At 41.1% G+C, this 13,997-nt stretch overlaps 1 protein-coding gene and 1 long non-coding RNA gene across 6 annotated transcripts in view; one reads left to right on the top strand and one right to left on the bottom strand.

The window, feature by feature from the left end:
* The first annotated feature begins 4,131 nt into the window (after nucleotides 1-4,131).
* LOC120557859 lies at nucleotides 4,132-6,129 on the top strand. Its single transcript, XR_005639031.1, has 3 exons — nucleotides 4,132-4,216; nucleotides 5,803-5,889; nucleotides 5,988-6,129. It is a non-coding gene; the product is annotated as an uncharacterized LOC120557859 (long non-coding RNA).
* A 1,186-nt stretch (nucleotides 6,130-7,315) lies between these two features.
* Nucleotides 7,316-13,997, bottom strand: part of rnf207a (ring finger protein 207a) — a 28,150-nt gene continuing 21,468 nt past the window's right edge. For 4 of the 5 annotated variants that reach the window (XM_039798506.1, XM_039798502.1, XM_039798507.1 and 1 more), the window contains 5 exons: nucleotides 11,081-11,266; nucleotides 10,752-10,803; nucleotides 10,531-10,648; nucleotides 8,895-8,987; nucleotides 7,316-7,801 (listed from right to left, as the gene is read on the bottom strand). In XM_039798506.1, the coding sequence (XP_039654440.1) occupies nucleotides 7,651-7,801; nucleotides 8,895-8,987; nucleotides 10,531-10,648; nucleotides 10,752-10,803; nucleotides 11,081-11,266 (600 nt within the window). In that variant the 3' untranslated portion in view covers nucleotides 7,316-7,650. The remainder of the gene's footprint in view (nucleotides 7,802-8,894; nucleotides 8,988-10,530; nucleotides 10,649-10,751; nucleotides 10,804-11,080; nucleotides 11,267-13,997) is intronic. The other variant, XM_039798503.1, reaches the window with a different exon arrangement.

Raw genomic sequence — 13,997 nt, 5'->3', positions numbered from 1 at the left:
AAATATATTTAAAAGCTTCATGAAAGTGAAAGATTTATTTTGTGTCTGCTGCCTCTTGAATTGCAAATGTAAGTAATTCATTTAATAATAATATGAATTAAAGTGATAATGCTGTACTGTATGCACCTGGAATGTAAAAAAAACCTGATTTTCAAATTTCAGTTAAGGTGTCTGTCCCTGATGTCTTTCATTATTGCAAAGCAGAAACTCTTGTTAGCTCGAATGGTCTTTTATCCTCAATATGTAGGCAGTGAAGCTATATGTCCTTTAGGTAACAGCCTTGTTATTTATTCGTGTATGTAGTAGCGCCTCATGAGCCTCTAAAGAAAGCATGAATGAAAATTATATTACTCCATCAGCAAAACCAGCAATCTTGTACACATTCATATGCATAAACGCATACTAATATTACCCTGTATCACAACAGCTGCATATTCAACACCTCAGAGTACATTTTACATATATAAATACGAGCAGCAAACACTGCGTTCTGTATGTTTTGGCATCAGTCTGTCTGGAGACTGCACTGGGAGACAGTCAGAACAATGTCACCACAAAATGTAACCTGGGAAAAAGTTACACACCTCGGCATCAAAATTGATTCCAATTATCAATCCAGTCCACAGCAGCCGGATGAGAAGGGGGTCAACATATCCCAGATGAGGCAAGGGAGGAGTTGGTTTTAAATGTTGGAAATGAAATAAACAAACTTAAAACTTTGCTTGTTTTCTCATGGGGGCGATTTCTGCAAGGAGGTTAAGAAACACTGGACGTATTGTGAAAAGACAGAACGGTAAGTTGATGCAGTAGGCAAATCAAGTTTACATTAGTAGTCATTACAAGCATGTTAAGTTAAAGCTTTAGTGCGTAACTTTTTGATATTAATGAATGTCCGTTACATTCAAGGCACTGCCAAATGAGTTTCTACAAAGCTAAATAAGACTTATCAGCTCCCCACAACTCTCTGTATTTCTCAGTATGGCTGCGTTCAGAAACTGGTGTCGTCCGGCGACTTTCTCGCGCAGAAACTGGAGTGAAGATAATTACCTCTTCTGAAGAGTCCATCATGGGTTTTTCATCCTCCGTGTCCTCCTTGGCTACTAGCAACTGCGTGGAGGAGGGGTGGGGGTGGTGCGATCACGGAAGGCTTGTATCCTATTTTTTTACAGTTTATTCTTGTATCATGTGGAGGCGCCGACAGTTTTGTTGTCATTGCTTAGAATTCCTCATGGGGGAGACAGAAACTACACACTATAGCTTTAAACATGCAAAGAAACATAACAGCTATGAAACATAAGACTACTTGTCAGTATAATTTTAAGAACAATGTATTCAATACATTTGCTGCAATAGAACAGAAAGAATAACAATACACCAGATACATTGTAATGTTCCATTGAGCTGAGTGGTAAATGTCACTCATAGGTAACATAGTTACTAGTTTCCCATCTGTGCACATGCCACTGTGTACATGCTCATTGCTCACTGCCCAGAGCACATCAGTCCCCACCCGGTCATGGTGCAACAATAAATGTAGATGAACATGAACACTAAATCGACTATACAAAACTAAAACCCAGATAATGTAAATACACACCCAAAACATTAACAGAACATTATTAAAACACACTTTAACTAGGACAGAAACCGTTGATTAATATATGTGCACTGCATACTTAAGCTGATTATTACAAACAACTAATGTGATGTAGTAATGAATATGTTTTTTAACAAAACATGAAAGAATAAGTAGTGACCACTAAAAAGTTTAATTACAGCTAAATCTGGGTTTACAGTGATAGAAGCGTCAGGCAGAGGTCTTCATTAACGAATCACTGCGTTGATTTCATGCTGAGCTCCTGGAATGGGAGGCTAAGAAACTGTTAAAAAAAAAAAAGAAGAAGAGGAGGAGCGATGGAGGAAAAGGATAGGGGAGAAGAAAGAAGGGGTCGGGGGAGGAGGTGAAGATGAGGGGGGGCGGGACGGTGGGGGGGTATGGACAGCAGCCCAACAAGCTGTTGATTAATAAGGAGCCGCTGGGCTGGCTCTCCTGAGTCTTGCATGCATGCAGGTTTGACACATCTTATGTTCACGCCTGTGATTCCTCCGAGTCAAGGACACGCTCGCTGGCTGCCATTGTTGGTCGATGCAATAAATGGAACTCAATTTGTCAGCTCTGTTATTGCATTAGTGACAATTCCCGGAGAGGTTTGGAAAGAATGACTGTGTGTGCTTCAGAACTGCAGACTTCCAACACAATAAGAAACGTCTGTATTAAGAGCATCTTGAGGTGACCAATATTTTTGAAATATTTGTGACCAATAGATAATTTTATTTTTTTGACCAAGGAATTCATGTTGTTTGTTCCTGAGAAACTCTATGACTGGGAAAATTAAAAATGTTGGCTCTTTATAATTGGAACATATAACTGCACATATGACGAGTGACTGAGGTGCCTGAGGTAAATAATGATTCAAATAACATTGAGACTTTGCAGGTTTGCTGCAGGCTTCTATTCTTCTTCTTCAAGTATTTTGATAATGATGGATACCATAATCACAGCCATACTACCTTATTTTATTTTACCATTTATTATTGAATACAGACTATTATATATAATATATTTCTCATATTTATAGGATATTTTCTTTCTTGATACTTCGAAAACAAGGCTTTTCAGACTGAGTGCAGACTCCTGAAATAACTTTGCATATTTAAATATTTTTTTAATAAATAAATACGAAGAAAAATGCAAATGGCATGTTTTTCTCCTTGACACACTTGCAGATGTAGGCCAAGAGGATGGGAATAAAAAGATAACCCTGAGAGCTGCTGGGGTCAGATGAAAATCCTTGGCGATGACTCTTGGGTTAATTATACAGCATGGGGGAGCAGTGAGTGATACAGAATATTGACATGCTTTGACTTACATGCCTCTAATTGAGTTTAGGTGCCCTGAAGAAATAACCCCTGGCCTGGGAAGATCTCAGTAAATCAAGTGATGGAGTAATAGTCTCCATATCTCAAACATCTTACTGAACCTCCAGCTGCTGCCTGGATCTGCTCAGTGGCCAGAAAACAACAGGAAAGTCATGCTCCAAATGCCCTCGGAGATGAAACCAGTGTTCACATGTGAAATTGATTCAGGAATGACATTTTTATGCGTCAAGCATCTTGAGTCCCGAGGAAGGGCTCTCTCAAACCTTGACCTTTTCACACTACGGCTTCGCATCGCGCATCTGTCAACGGCGATAACGGCATCAAAATTGATTCCAATTACCCATCCGGTCCACAGCAGCCGGAAGAGAAGGGGGTCAACACATCCCTGATTAGGCAAGGGAGGGCTTGGTTTTAAATGTTGGAATTTAAATAAAACAAAGTAAAAACTTTGCTTGTTTTCTCATGGGGATTTCTGAAAGGAGGCTAAGAAACACTGGACGTACTGTGTAAAGCCTGACTTAAAGCTTTATGCATAACTTTTTGATATTAATGAACGGCCGTTACATTCAAGCCATTGCCACATGAATTGCTACAAAGCTAATTAAGACTATCAGCTCCACACAACTCTCTCTGGATTTCTCAGTATGGCTGTGTTCAGAAGATTATGCCGTCCGGCGACTTTCGCGCGCAGAAACTCGAGTGAAGATAATTACCTCTTCTGAAGAGTCCATGCTTTTTTAATTCTCCTCCTCCCCAACTGTGTGGAGGAGGTGTGGGGGCTGTGCGTGATCACGGAAGGCTTGTATTATGTGGACGTGCTGACAGGGTTGGTGTCATTACTTAGAATTCCTCATGGGGGCGACAGAAACTACGAAAAAGCTAAACTCCGGTTGGTCCTCCATGTAATGAACCACTCTCTCATGGAGCCCACTTTTGGGACAAACATTCAGGAAATTTAAGGCTGTAAACCACCCGCAAAGCTTCAGACTTTGCCTCAGAGCAGCTAGCCTCATATCTCCGCCCATAGCAGCAGCAGTCATGGCACCGCCAGAGGGTTCAGCAGCTCCGCCACTCGGCGGAGAGCTTCAGGGATCACCATCATTTGCCATCTGGCTGCTCACTCACTCACTACCTCGGGCTTCAGTTGCGGCTCGTGCCGCTACCTTCGGGAGAAGGCAGCACCACCAACAACATCACCACCCTTATTTTATCAATAAAGGGCGTACATTTTGTATGGCCTCAAGAGTTTATCTTCCCTGCACTTTCTGATGCTCAGGTTGGTTTAGATGTTAGCACTGTTGGCCATTTTGTGTCAGCAAATTATACTGTTAGCATTAAGAGTCACCGCACTCGGGTCGGGGGGGACGTTCGGCCCTTTCCTCTCTCCCCGGGTGAGGTGAATAAGGAGAAAGCAGTGCGTGGTGGCCGCTCTTCCTCTCCCTCCACTTCATCAGCTGAGGTTAAATCACATTCTGCCTCAGTGGCTAGTAGGGTGTTTGTGTCACATTGGTTAGATGCCCGGCGCCGCTCGGCTAAGTGCACTAACTTTACCTGGGCTGGGCGTGCACTGGCTAACGGCTCCACTCGTTTGACTGCTAAAGCTACGTGCTAACATAGTAAGCAGTGCTGGAAAACATTGCGCTTCCCCGATGAGTAATCCCTGTAGCTGCGTTAGCACGGTTGACCGTGTTGGCCACATAATCCTCGCGCTGCCTCCCCGCCTCTATCATCTCTACGGCTGCGCGTGTACCCACACAGCTCGCATCGTAATGGATGTATTAGCTCTTAGCTCATCTTAGACTAAACTGCTATCTGCGTGGACTGGAGCATGTGAGGGCATCGCGCCGGCGAGAGCTGCAATCTACCAACGTCCTTCAGTCGACACCTCATTTGGAAGTCCCAGAGGCGCGCCTGCAATTACATGTTACTGCCAAAGCTGCCACTAGTAACAGCCTAACTCAAACCGTACGGACAATAACTTTAGGTTATCACATTTAAGCCGTTACACCAAAAGTATTCAGAGCTCAATAGACTCTTTAAAACAACAAAGAAATCTGCATGTGCATGATTTTTGTGGCAAGCACAGAACCCAACAATTTACAATGAAGACGATGAAGATCTGAAGACAGATCTTCACACAGGAGCAAGTGTAAAATGAATAGCATGAAAAGAGAAAATGGAGAAAATGTAAAAAGCACCGCCACAAACTAAATCAAAAAGAATATCTGGAAGTAAACTGAATAACAAAGATGTAATGTGTCAGTTACTGAGCTTTCAAAGGTGCTGGTAGGCAGATTTTGCCCCCCTTGGACAGAGCCAGGCTAACTGTTTCCCGTTTTATCTTTATGCTAAGCTACGCTAACTGGCTGCAGTCTTATTACCGTACTGACACAAGAGTCGTATCAATCCTCTCTTCAAACTCTTTGCAAGACAGCAAATAAGCAAAATGTCAATCCTTTAGTTTAAAAAAAAATCCAGGTTTTTCTTAGAATTTGGGTTCCACAAATCCACTTCACTTGTTAATCCTCTTTTCTGTAATGCCCCCCCACTATGCCCTCATATTATTTGAAAGCCACAATTCATAACTCTTTCTTCAGTCAGTAAAATCTTTGGAGCCCGTAACAAGAGCAGCATAATTAAGACGCCTTACTGTTTCCTCAACCTCATTATATAACCATTTGTGGTTTTATCCTCAATCTGCTCTATTTGCTCTAATTGTATTCTTCTTAATGTCATCCTCTTATATTTCTTCAGTGACCCACTTTTTCCAAGGAGATCATTAAACTTTCATTTTATCTTATCTTTCTCTTTTCTCTTCTATCTTTAATGTTTTTTGTTTTTTTTTTCAAATGTGTGATTAAGATTTTAGACTTTGAAAAAAATGAAGCCTTGGAGGCACCTTCCTGAAGTGTCCACACTGGCACCTGCTGTCAAATGAATGGAGCAAAGGTGTGAGCCGCCTTAATTGTTAAAGAAATGAGAACCATCTCTCTATAAGCTTTACCTACAAATGTGTGCCTCTAAAAAAAACTTTTTTTTCTTGGCAGTGAAAACCCTTCTGGGTTTTTCCCAACCTCGAGCAAAAGGGGAGGGAGCCCAAAAGAGACTGAGCCAGAGAGAATAATGAACAGTGAACATGGAACCTGGTAGTTCGATGAGTGCAGATGATGAATGACCACGGGGAGGGAGCACAGGACCAAAGCAGAGGCACAGCCATTTGTTACTCTGCTGTCACAAATGTATGTTTAATGAACGTGCACCTCTGGCTCCTCTGCAGAGCAGTACTGTTCCTTAAGGCCAGCATGACCCAATATTTCCTCAGAAGCAGTGGCTCTCAATAAACCCACTTTAGCTCTGGCTGTGTGATGTAAATAACCTTCTCCTTCTGAGTGCTGAAGCCATCAGTCTAGCTCCTCATTATCATCCTTACCTGCGCCCTGAATCTGGGCCGTTCCTGTCTCTGTGCTGGTAGCAGCTGGGGAGGTTTCACCTTGAATCGCTCCTGTGTACTAGGCTCTGTGTTTTTTAAAGATGTTTTTTTTCTTAGCAAAGAAAAAAAAAACGCCTTCAAAAAGCTTTTAGGGTGGGTAACGCTATCTCCTGAAAATCATTTCAAATTCAAATTATTCTGGTGATACATAGCCTCTCCTCTAGATCCCCCTGCCCTTGCAGCGGTAGGGTAAATACCTTTACAGTATTCTTCTTATATACTGTACATTCTTCTTGTCAATTTCAACACGCATCTGTTTAAAATACCAACATGATTAATTAAGTAATAAGAATATATAGGGGGGGGTGAGGAGGAATAAGGAAAGGGGAGGTAAGGGAAGTGGAAAGTTTCCTGCTGATTTCCTGCAGGGCAAATGCCTTACAGCATGCTTGTGACACTGACGTGTGATGGAGTCGAGAGGCAAACCAAGAGAAATATCTATTCCTGCGGTAGACAGCGCCTTGGTTGGCTGGGATATTGAGGATGAGTGTGGAGTCTAAAAAAACTAGCAGGAGATCGAGGTTAAAGCAAGGCCAGTTACATTCGCACACCTCTGCAATTCTAGCTTTTCCACTTTTTGCATGTAGATGTAGAACCTGCAGGGTGGGTGGTTGGGTCGGGGGGAATGACGGCTCATTTTGCGACGACACACACATCAGAGTGACCTACACTGACACCCAGAATGACACACACATCATTGCATTTGCTGTGTTCCATGTGTGCTGTCACACCGGTTCAACAATCTTCTGGGGAATCGGACCTGGGCAGTCATCCATCATCAGCCTCCGGCTTTCCCCCATGAAAAATGTTTTATGCAAAGAATAGATACTGCAAAAAGCAATTGCACACACACTGTGGGGAAAAAAAGACAGAACCATTACAACACACTCTCAGCATACTTATCATTTCAACAGCCAAAGCAAAAGTAAAAGATTATTCACTCTGTTTTAAGTCATTCTAAATGGTGTTATCTTTGTCCATTTTAAACAAGGAGGCTGTCCATGTCCCACTTTGACAGTGATTGACCTCCACGCGTCTATCTCCAGTTAGTGTCTGTCCCGAGGGCTCACTTTGGAGCTGTTGACAGCTCCACGCTGCTGTGAAATTGTTATGTACAGTATCCGGACAGCAGAATAAGTGACATACCGTCCTGGGCTTCGCTATGGTTGAGTTAAGGCACATTAAGGGAGAGGGGGGCAGGAAATCAAATGACATGGTGTTTAAGAAGGCATCTCATTGTGGCTGGCCGTCTCCATGGGAACCCTCGGCCTGCCCGGGCGATTGGTCTTGACAGAGCTCTCCCCCGATTCGAGGATCAGTGGGCGGTTGTTCTTGTGTCTGTCTAGGTCTGTGACACAGGTCTGGTTGTCACTGTCAAACACAAATAAAATAGGTGTTTGACTCCAAAATCCAATGCATGGACACATATTTATCTGAATTTATTTAAAAGATAGCCCCTTGAGATGTAGCATCTAATTTTTCAGGGGAGTCCTATTTGAAGACTTTGATTATATACTACACTTTATACTACACTGCTACTTTTAAACCTAGGGCTGTTATTTAATGTAATATTCATTATCACAAATTTAGATAATTGGTCGATTTTTATGGTGTCATTCTTGGAGGAATATTCAGCCCATGTGGTTTCGTAAGGTACCAAATATATGATTGATGATGGAGTGGTGAAACAATGACCACCGTCATTAAAGAACATAAATCACAACACTAACTGCTTTGGGTTTCCTCTCCCTTACTCTAGTTCTGCAGATAAAATCCATCCCAAAGTCAAGCCCTTTGATATAACCCAGCCAGAGGAAATCTGCAGCCGCACTTTACTGTAATGTGCAATACGAGTAAAATATTTTTCCTATTAACTCTAATGTTAAAGGTGCTGTAGGTAGGATTGTGACGATCCAGGACTTTTTTGAACAGGAACATTTGAACAGTGACAACTTCTCAGTCCCTCCCCCCCTTTCTGCTAAAGCCCAAAACGGTCTCCTAAGCCCCTCCCCCCACAAGGGAGAATGAATGTGTGTGCGTGAGCAGTGTTAGACACGCAGTTACACACCCCCCGGCCCTGATTGGTGCATCTGAACAGGGAGCTGTGGATTTTTGCAAATCGCACTACTGGTTGGTGGTGGCAGAGGAGCCAGATTTGTTTTTAAATTACCTGCTTCATGTAGTTCTACTGGAACATAGGGTCATATTCAGCAAATATGACTGAAAGTTACTTACCTACTGCCCCTTTAACGTGCATTTTGCACCACAGTGTAGCACTTTTAATTGTGTTGTATGTAAATCATCAAATAAAGTTTTGAAATCTTCCTGAAACATAAAAAAAATTATTTATTTTCTGGGGTGGCTCTTGAACTTACTTGTTTCTCTTGCTGAAAATCCACCTATATAAAGCTTTACATATAGAGAAACTACAGCGCAGTACACTGAGCACAGTATATGTCAGTACCTGTCTTGACCATCTTTAGCGACTGTGCCGTCTTCATAGATTTTCAGCATTGTTTCTGTGCGGTCGTCATGGTGCTCTTTAGGCTCCTGAAACCTAGAAGATATGTTTTGAAATAAAACAATTTTCTTTAGCTGTTGGTGCTGTTAAAGGACCCAGCTGGTGTTATTCTGTATTTTTCTTATTGTCAGCAAATCCCACGGGAAAGAACAAAACCAACAAAGTGTTAAGTCCATCTCTCTATACTTTCCAACATCCCTACCATCCCTTCCATTCGTTCCTACTGAAGATGTAGATCTTTAGAACAGCTCACAAATATATCGTCACCTTCCTAAAATAATTGCCTAAGTCATTTTTTAACAACAATGATTTTGTTGCCTAAATCATCTCCTCATGGTGCTGGCCACCTCTGGTAAAATTGCCTACATCCTCAGTTGAACAGGTCATGTGATTCTACACCTTGTATAACTGCCTATGTCAAGCATGTGACTTAGGCAGTTTTATTTTTTGTGTTTTCTGAAAAACCTGAAAAAATGACTTAGGCAATTATTTTAGGAAGGTGACGATATGGAAAAACAGCTGGTCATTCTAGTTTTTAGCAAGCATTACGCCCACAGCAGTAAATAGTGCATTTGTTGTGGACTATTTTCAGCCGCAGATTAATACAAATTTGTGCCGCTCCAGTAAGTATTAACGGCAGCAGAACAGTGTGTGTGTTGAGTTAAGATAAACTACAGTGTGTGTGTGTGTGTGTGTGTGTGTGTGTGTGTGTGTGTGTGTGTGTGTGTGTGTGTGTGTGTGTGTGTGTGTGTGTGTGTGTGTGTGTGTGTGTGTGTGTGTGTGTGTGTTTTCATGGTAATGAAGGAACATGTCAACTAGTGCAACAATGGGGCTCACTGATATGTTTTTAATAGTTTTAGGACAACAATGAAGCTCTATGACACAGATGAATAAGCTACACAGAGAATACTTTGTACAATAAATAATTCACCATTGCTTGTGGTCTGTTCATGGGATTTGTTGACAATACATTCATTTACTAAGCCTTATCCTTTAAAGCTGTGGTAGCCCCTTTATTTCTGGCGTCGTTCGGCAAAAATTCCAGGATCTTTCACCATATTGTAATTCCAGTGGTCTAAGAGAAAAGAATTTCTGCACCTCCTCTTTGCTCTGTTTTCAGGCTTTAGTAAATCTAGCCTGTAACGGGAGACTTTGGTCAATCACAGGTCAGTTCAAAGAGAGAGAGAGCGTTCCAATTGGTTGTGACACAGAGGGAGAGCTGCAGGAAGAGGTCTCACTCTACTTCAAATTCTGGTGGTTTTTTTTGCATTCTACCCACTGCAGCTTTCATGTTTATCTCCACTTTAGTCGGATGCCATTTTTAAAAGGAAAACCAAACAGCTTTAAAAGTGGGAAAAGGACGCATCGACTTTTGTTTACAATGACATACAACATTGTTTTGTTGCTGTCATTGTCTTTATCCATACCAATACTATACATACACCACCATGCTTCATGGAGTTGTGATTCATATCAAAGCTACTTTGGAGGCAACAAGAGCTTCCATTTCCCCTCCAATCACTGTCATCTGTCACCCAATATGGCGGCAGGTGGACAATATATCCTCGGAATACAACACCTGGGCTCGAGTCGCTCTTTGACTTTGGCAATGGACAGGATGTACGGGCTGATCTGTCTGGTGATCGTGGTTAGGTAAGAGTTCTCCTGCTTCAGCTGCATCAGGTCATGAAGCTGGGCTGAAATCAGTAGCAAACGACATTAAAACAAGGGCATTTAAACAATACAAAACGTGAAAGAGATAAACTTATGAGTGATACATTTCAATTCTTGAAGACAAACCTTCATAGATATCCTGCTCATTAGTGACCCTCTGAAAAGTCTCATCCCAGACCTGTGAGGAGAATGTGGTTAAGTTGATTCTCATGAAATAACATATCACATGCACTGCAGTCATGCGACTCATGGGACACCTTGGCATTTTGCTTCTTTTCTTTTCCCTCTGTTTTGCATTCCTAGCCGTCACCATTTATAACAATGGGTGAGAGCTGGCTTGTTAGCATGCAGCTACAGGTACTGACCGAGGACAAATGGAGGAACTTGTGTGTCAGAAGTGCCTGGCAGAGGAAGGTACACACTAAAGGTCATCATCCAGGTATCACTCGACGCACCTCTTCAAACATGACTCTCATAGTTTCCACGGTGGCGTGCTGGGAAGCTATCTGGCTGTCGATGTGCAGCGATCTGTCCATGATCTCTCTCATTTGATCTGTGTTGATGATGGAGTGGTGCTTGGTCAGATCTCGGTGCAGCTCCTGGACCTGGTCCTTCAGATTCTGAATCTCTGTCTGGAGAGTCTATAAACACAGAAAACACTTCTTTTTTTTACCTTTTTGCATTTTTTCCCTGATTTTGAATTTAATAATGAGGTTCAAATACTTTTTATGCACTAATTTGTGCTGTATTAGCTTGTCTGCCGGTATCTTAACAAGCATGCTTTTTGATGCACCGAAGATATTTACTACAATGTTGTCAAATTGCTTACCAAGATCATGTACCACCTTTTTAAGTCTGAACGCACGCACGTATGCATTCACGCCTCACAGATTTTTCTATGAGTGGATAAAGTTAGTTAGTTAGCGTGGATTGTTGATACATTAGATGTTAGATTGTTACATGTTGCGTAGTCTATATCCTTGATGTTCCACTTCCGGGATTGCTCCGTTGCCGCCGGAAAATCCGCCAGATTTCACTAATTTAGGCCGGATATCCGTTGCCTTGGGCTTCCTTTTTGTTGGCATTTTAAACTCTGGTGGATTTATGAGGACTATGATTAACCTTCTCTCAGATCTCTGCAGGGTAAATCCGGACAGCTAACTAGACTATCTGTCCAATCTGAGTTTTCTGTTGCACGACTTAAACAACTTTTAAACATACACGTTCCACCAAAACAAGTTCCTTCCGAGCCTATTTTGCAGCGGCTCCGCGGCTTTTCTCTGGCGCTTAGCACCGCCCAAGACAATTGTGATTGGTTTAAAGAAATGCCAATAAACCAGAGCACGTTTTTTAATCCCATCCCCGAATTCTATGTGGAGTAGCCAGACCCTCCTCCAGTGCACTTTGGAGGAGGGTCTGGCAAAGCGAGACAACATGTTGCATGCCATGTAACACATGCACAAAAGTGGTACTTTTTACAAGAGTAGGGCTTCGGCTAGGTTTAGATCATTTTTATTTGGGGGGGGATTTGAATTATTGGTCATTATTTTCAAAGACACTTGTTTTTTACAACAAAAAAATAAACAACAAAACTCAGACTTAAACTATGGACCTTTTGGCAGTGATGGGGGGGTCTTTCGAACCAAATCATTTTTAATTTAAACGTCTGGAAGAGTTAGTAATGAAATTATCAAATTATATTTGAGTTGCTTTTTGTAATATAAATGTAACTGATTGTGTTAAATGGGCTTATGTATCGTCTCGTATCGGTCGCAGGCCCCTGAATTGAATCAAAATGGTATCGTGACAGACTTTGTGATATCACTAGATATTGTATCGTTGTCCAAAGAATCAATATAACATTGTATCATGATCAAACGTGTGATTTACACCCCGATTGCTAATTAAGCCCACCAATTTCTAATATTACTGTTTTGATTTGATATTGCTTTGTCATTTCTCACACTTGCTGTATGGCTTTTTATATTTTACAATTGTTTTGATCATCAAATAGTTTGTATTACTAGTAGGCTGTTATCCTATTTGTACCTTTGATTTATTTATTTATTTGTCTCCTGTTTTTAATGCCTGTGTTATTGATTTGTTTATTTTGTAAAGCACCTTCAGCTGCATTTTTCCACAAGGTGAAACTTAACAGGTCAAGTTGTATCATCACAGAATTTACATTAGTAGTCATTACTAAAAATCATTAGTAAACATACTGTAATTTACTTTAGTCGAAATATAATGAAGATTAAACATTAGGCTCTAATTATCAAAACTATAGAAATAAGTAACTCTTATAAATATGTTTTTTTCTTTATAACAACATAGCTTTAAGAACAATGTATTCAATACATCAGTTCCAGTAAAACAGAAAGGATGACAACGCATAGATTGTAAATTCCAACGTGCTCTGCACAGATCTGAGTCATCGCATTCAACCTCACTGCCCAGAGCCCATCAGTCCCCACCCGGGGCCCGGTCATGGTGCAACAACAAATGTAGATGAACATAAACACTGACTCAACCATACAAAACTAAAACCCACGTAACATAAATGCAATCCCAAAACTGTAACAGAACATTTTTAAAACACACTTAAAGACAGAAACCATTCAGAACATAATATATATATTTTTCCCATGAGCCTTTGCATCGCTTCAGCGCAGAACAGTTCCAATGACCCCGCCCCTCCCATACAATAACTTAAAGGGGAACTATGCAGTTTTTTTTTTGCTTAATTTACCTTAACTGAACAGCTTGGGAGTCACTGGAATGGTTATATGATTTTTTTCGAGTTGAATGGTGGGCGTCTCGCACCCGTGAGCAGAAAAACCACCCTTGCGACTTTTGGCCAGCGAGAGAGGAAACGGCAGATTGACAGAGTGAGATTTTACACAGTGTTGCCAAATATCTATGCCGAAGCTGTAGGGAGCTCTATAGGGAAACCTGCGAGCAAAAAGTGAGAAAACAGCGAAGAAATTGCCATAACTGTATTGCGCCCCTTTAACATTCTCTGCTTAATATGATCTGTGCACTGCATACTTAAGATGATTATTACAAACAACTAATGTGATTTAGTAATGAATATGTTTTTTAACAAAACATGAAAGAATAAGTAGTGACCACTAAAAAGTTTAATTAAAGCTAAATCTGGGTTTACAGTGTATAAATAATGTTAATTATTTATAATTTTATTATTATTAGATGATGACCCCCTGGTAATGTTCTTCACAATTTTGGCATTCAAGTGTAATTCACTTTCTACAATTGCCATGGAATTTGGTACATACATTCATGTTCCCCACAGCATGACTTGTAATAAATTTGATTATCTGTCAACTTCTCACCAAGCGTTCTCATCAAGTT

This window comes from Perca fluviatilis, chromosome 4, assembly GCF_010015445.1.
Source record: "Perca fluviatilis chromosome 4, GENO_Pfluv_1.0, whole genome shotgun sequence".
Taxonomy (NCBI): domain Eukaryota; kingdom Metazoa; phylum Chordata; class Actinopteri; order Perciformes; family Percidae; genus Perca; species Perca fluviatilis.
This window is presented reverse-complemented; position numbering and strand designations above follow the sequence as displayed.